The 6,000-nt window shown below is 42.4% G+C and overlaps 1 protein-coding gene across 2 annotated transcripts in view; it reads left to right on the forward strand.

Moving 5' to 3' along the window:
- The window catches only part of ASCC3 (activating signal cointegrator 1 complex subunit 3), a 270,966-nt gene extending 265,226 nt beyond the window's left edge, over positions 1-5,740 (forward strand). For both annotated transcript variants that reach the window (XM_086482448.1, XM_086482447.1), the window contains exons 39-41: positions 1,606-1,812; positions 4,919-5,094; positions 5,193-5,740. In XM_086482448.1, the coding sequence (XP_086338574.1) occupies positions 1,606-1,812; positions 4,919-5,094; positions 5,193-5,340 (531 nt within the window). In that variant the 3' untranslated portion in view covers positions 5,341-5,740. The remainder of the gene's footprint in view (positions 1-1,605; positions 1,813-4,918; positions 5,095-5,192) is intronic.
- Positions 5,741-6,000: the final 260 nt, after the last annotated feature.

Consider the following 6,000-nt stretch of genomic DNA (forward strand, 5'->3'; position numbering starts at 1 on the left):
GCTGTAAGTTCATGCTGTCACCAAAATGATTAGCGAGCTGATCCATCTAGCTGCACAATCGCAGCACGGTCCGGCCAACATACTGGGGATGGAGGGGGACAGCTAGCTGGGGCGGGGGGGGACGCTGGAGAGAGGGACGGCACCACCTTTCCCTGTGACAGTGCGATCTTAGGTCTGCTTACCCTGGCTGCTGTCTCCCTAATTCTGTATTAACATGTACCATTACTGTCAGTATGAATCATGGCAATTATGTCTCCAAAAAGCAAACCGAGCTTTCATTAGGGCTCTACGTCTTCTAGCACAGAAAAAGTAATCAGAGACACATCAAGCACAATCTAAACGAGAATAGATTGTGTTGAAACAGAAGATGGTCAAACCAATATGTGAAAAATAAAATATATTTTAGTCTTTTTCCGGATAAAACATTTATGTTCCGTGGCAGTATTGCCCATGCGACTATGCCTACGCTCTTCATTCCCACAACTTCCCATTTTGACATCTGCTGGCTCTTTACCAAGATCAATATTCTTCTTTCCTTCATCTCCTTCCCGCCCTCTGGCTTTTCATATGTGTTGTTTGAAAACATGGGTGAGGTGCTGATTCCCGTTTAGTTTTGGGAGTGGAGGGGAAGGAGGGCAGGGCAGAGGGTGGTTCTTGGTCTGTTGGTTCTTTTCTTCCAGTGCCAGCCTCATCTGTCTTTTTCAGCCACAGTGAGGCCACAAATCACTGCCTCCATTCCACAGCCCATTTTTCCATTTCATCTTCCTCACAAATTTAATTGAGTGAACATGCTCATTTTCTTCTTACTAAATGAAAGCCTGCATTGCTCCCCTCCGTTTTTGTCACAGCTCCTCAGAGCTGCTTTTCATCGTTTGATAGAGACCAAAATGAGGGATACGTAGGGCTGCATTTTCGGGATGCCTCTTTAAGGTTGGAGGGAGCGTCATGCTCAGCTACACAAATGGTGTGCCTCCAACAACAGTTCTGTGTGCAAGGATGAAAGTTGAGGGCCTGCTGCAGTTCACGAGAAACCACAGAGACTTAAGATTCCTCACGAGGACTGTAAGAAGGAGGGTTCATGAAGATCGATGCAAGAAAACCTTAAAAAAAACCTAGGGATAACTTTGCATATGCAGTTGAACTTTTGGTTAATTATCTGAACTGATCCTCTGAACTCTCTGAGGTTTGCCCATTGCTAATTAGCACTGCAGTGACTTGTTCTTTATGGATTATGCTAAGGAAGTTTAATTTAAAACTTAATTATACTAGTTTTTAAGTGGCTTATAGGAAAAAAATACTTTAATCGGGAGTGGTAAGGAATTTTTCCTGTGTTCAGACATCAGTAATCTTAGTGAGGCATGTGTAACGTGCTTGAGGAGTTTCACGTTTGTTTTATTTGCTTAGAAGAAAGCAGAGTAGGAGGTTAATGAAAAGTATTTTATGCTTATGATTGAGAATTGTACAGTTATATATGATATTCTAATACATAATAAAATATTATTAATATAGAATAAATATGTAGACTGTGCATTGAATTGTTACTGTTACAGTGACAGTGATTGCACAGATCGTCTTTTAATCCACAGGGATCTGTTTTTTCCACAGGCCTGGAATTTCTTGTGCCGTTTGCCAATTCTGAACGTCAGCCTGAGCATTAAGGGCTGTTGGGATGACCCAGTTCAGCCGCAGAACGAAGTGCCTGTTCCTCTTTTGACAACGGACACGCGAGATGACAAAAGATGGATCAGATTACATGCTGATCAAGAGTATGTGCTCCAAATAAATCTGCAGAGAACCCAGATGGGGTATCAGGTAGATTAATTTATCATTTCCTTCCCAAGTGCACAAGTTTCCAATAATCCATGTACAGTATCAATAATGCTTTATACAGCATAACAGGTTTTTTTAATGGTTCGAGTATGCTTTCAAGGCCTTTTCTGGCAAATGGTTTTTCAGGTTGCAATAGGAAGTAGACTCTTAAGGTGAAATCCTAGACCAATGCAAGTCAAGGAAAAAATTCTCTCATTTTTTACAAAGCAGAAACTCATAAAGTTCACTTGTGTGGGTACTATAAGCAGTGACAGTAGAGAATGATAATTTCACAGGCAGTATTTAAGTACTTGCCAGTCCCAAACTCCTACCACTTGTACTCTTGCAAATCCTCCTTCCCCAAAGCAGTTTATATGATAAGCTTCCCATGTACCTCCATTCTGCATACCAGACCCATACCTACAAATACGTTTCTACTCGTAACACGTCCTCAGGCCGTGACTGAGGATACTTTCCGCATATTTTACATGCAAAGCTTTTTTTGAACAGCTCCTAAAACAACATCTACAAACAATTCTTTCCCACACCTAAATGCCAGTCCCGCCCCTTCACCCAGTTAAAGCACATCCCTTTCCGCTTGGGCTGGTCACCTCACTGGGCCCTCAGCAAGTCTCCGTGTGCCAAGGCAGAAACACGGGCAGCTGTGCGGGTCTCCAGCTGCCCTGCCCGTAGCAGCAGCAACACACTGTACCTGTCTGTGGGCTTTTGGAAGGGTGAGGACCGTGCCTCCTGCATTCAAACCAGGCACTGCTGTCACCGCAGCTATCACTTAATGATAATTACCAACATTTTTGTTAAGATGCAAAGAAGAGTTTTAAATGTTAGTTCTGAGACTCTTAAGACAACTCCATTTTGATAAAAATAATAATGGAAATGGTATGTTCTGTTGTAAACCCTGAAGTTAACTTAGTTAAAGAATTATATTTGAAAAGTATACTTTCCCAAAGGACTTCTTGTCCTGACTACAGCAGGTGCACCATAGCCTCAAGGGGAGACTGTCTCATTCGTAGGAAGGAAAAAAGGGTCAGAGCTCCTCCGTGAGTGGTTCTATTTGCTCTGCCAGTTACTGACAGAGACTTTTCCTAACCAGAAGCCACAGGAAAGAAAGGAGCAGGAGCGTTTCATGCAGTGATCACTGTTTTATAAACCTCTCCTAGAATTTGATCCCTCTTTTGTAAGAAAAAACTGGATCAAACTGTTTCTGAAGCTTCATTGCTACAGTGGTGCTTTTTCTTTTGTGTAAATCTTCAGTAAAACCTTTCCGTCTACAGAACACGAAATGAATGCTGATTGAGTGCGCATCATTGTATCTTCAGCTGTCAGCAGTAAAGTCACTGTCTTAAAGAATCACTGAAATAATCTTTCCTTTTGCTATATCAACCTCAAATAAAGACTTCAAGGGCTGTTTTTGTCTTTATATTAATCTTGAACAATATTGTTTAGCTTTATTTAAAGACACTAGATTTACAATTAACCCTTCTGCAGAGAACAGCATTTGGAACATATTAGATGAAATTACAAAAAGGGAACAGTATTTTCCTCCTGGAAGCTATGCTAGGGCACATGGAAAATAAGGAGGTGATTGGTGACAGCCAACACGGCTTCACTAAGGGCAAATCGTGCCTGACGAATTTTGGTGGCCTTCTATGACACAGTTACAGCCTTGGTGGATAAGGGAAGAGCAACTGATGTCATCCACCTGGACTCGTGCAAAGCATTTGACACCATCCTGCACAACATCCTTGTCTCTAAACTGGAGAGACATGGATTTATTTGATGGATGGACCACGCAGTGGATCAGGAATTTTCTGGATGGTCACGCTCGAAGAGTCAACAGCTCAATGTCCAAGTGGAGACCAGTGACGAGTGGCCTTCCTCAAGGATCAGTACTGGGACCAGTGCTGTTTCACATCTTTGTCAGCGACGCGGGCAGTGGGATTGAGTGCACCCTCAGCAAGTTCGCTGATGACACCAAGCTGTGTGATACGGTCAACACGCTGGAGGGAAGGGAGGCCATCCAGCATCCAGAGGGACCTTGACAGGCTGGAGAGGTTGGGCCTATGCAATCCTCATGACGTTCAACAAGGCCAAGTGCAATGTCCTGCACCTGGGTCAGGACGATCCCAAGCACAAATACAGGCTGGGAGATGAGTGGATGAAGAACAGCCCTGTGGGGAAGGACTTGGGAAGAAGCTCAACATGATCTAGCAATGTGCGCCCGCAGCCAACCATATCGTGTGCTGCAGGAAAAGAAGCGTGGCCGGCAGGCTGATGGAGGTGATTTTCCTCCTTTATTCTGCTCTGGTGAGACCCCGCCTAGAGTACCGCATTCAGCTCTGGGGTTCTCAGCACAAGTAAAACATGGACCTGCTCAGCCATGTCCAGAGGAGGGCCACGAAGATGATCAAGGTGCTGGAGCACCTTCCCTATGAGGACAGGCTGAGATTGGGGTTGTTCAGCCTGGAGAAGAGAAGGCTCCGGGGAGACCTTATAGCAGCCTTCCAGTGCTTAAAGGGGGCTACAGGAAAGGTGGGGAGGGACTCTTCACCAGGGAGTATAGTGATGGGAAGAGGGGTGACAGTTTCAAAACGAAAGAGGGGAGATTTAGATTAGATGCGAGGAAGAATTTCTTCACTGTGAGGGTGGTGAGACATTGGAACAGGTTGCCCAGAGAAGCTGTGGCTGCCCCCTCCCTGGCAGTGTTCAAGGCCAGGTTGGATGGGGCTTGGAGCAACCTGGTCTAGTGGAAGGTGTCCCTGCCCAGGGCAGGGGGGTTGGAACTAGGTGGTCTTTAAGGACTGTTCCCACCCAAAACATTCTATGATGCTATCAATTCCATTCGAGCTTTAATAGCTTACAAAATAAGTGCTGTAGTGTCTCATATTCTAGGTTTTTCTTGTGGACTATGATTTTTTTAGGAAAAAAAAAATCATCATGAAAGAAACAGCAGTATTTTAGTCTGGCTAAATTATAGTCTTATGTAACAATTCATGACAATGTGATTTTTGAGGTGTTTTTCATTCAAGGAAGAATGGCATTTCAGAAAGATGATTTCTGATTGTACTGAGATGTTTCTTTTTCCCAACAGGGAAAGCAAGACAGTAAAGCAGTGGCTCCGCGATTCCCCAAAGTTAAAGATGAAGGCTGGTTTTTGATATTGGGAGAAGTCGATAAAAAAGAACTCATCGCCCTGAAAAGAACTGGATATGTCAGAAATCGAAATACTGTTTCTGTTGCTTTTTATACTCCAGAAACTCCTGGAAAGTATGACAAATTTACATATTAAGTTCTTGTAATGATTATCTTTTCCAGGTAGCCAAGACCTAATTTCCAAACTAATGATTCTGCTTTTTACATTTTAGGTGTATCTACACATTGTATCTCATGAGTGACAGTTACCTTGGCATGGACCAACAGTACGATATTTACCTGAACATCATACCAGCCAGCACTTCAGCACAAGTCACAACAGAGGTGTCTGATGCTGTGAGTCACCCCGCTCTGAAGTAAGGGGATCTGAAAAGTCCATTCCAAAGAACTGGTCTTGCAGCTAAGACATCTGGTCATTCTGGACATCCGAAAATGTGTTTGCCTTAGTGGAACCAACTTCAAACCTCAAGACAGCTAGGAAATTGAAAGTGACTACTGTATTGACTCTGGTAACCCAGGGTTAGCCACAGTGGCCTTACTCCTTTATGAAGATTTGTCTTTTCTTATTTCATCTTTGTTCTTTCAGAAGTCATGTTGTTAACTGAATTTTGACACATCAAAATAAAAGACTAAATGATGACATAATTTGTGCAAATTTAGGGCTATAGTCTTCATTTTGAAAAGTGTTCTGTAGCCTCTGTATTAATGTAGTTTAAATAGTTGACTTTTTTAATTTATAGGGAAAAATACAAAATTTGATCTAAGACCCGCTGAAGATATTGATGGATATGTTATATTTCATGTTTAATAAAAATATATCCATAAGAACGTTTTGCATTAGATTTTTTCAGTGTAAAATACGAGCTATACACTAACAAAATCCTCCTCTTACGTGTCCTACATTTTGAAGGAGATAATCGTACGGGAAAATTTCACAAATTTATATTAACTATACATGCAGTAAATGTGGTTATAAAGGCATGCTAAATAGTATAAAATATGTCCACTATAACAATCATG

Source organism: Leptosomus discolor, chromosome 2 (genome assembly GCF_034619465.1).
Source record: "Leptosomus discolor isolate bLepDis1 chromosome 2, bLepDis1.hap2, whole genome shotgun sequence".
Lineage (NCBI taxonomy): Eukaryota > Metazoa > Chordata > Aves > Leptosomiformes > Leptosomidae > Leptosomus > Leptosomus discolor.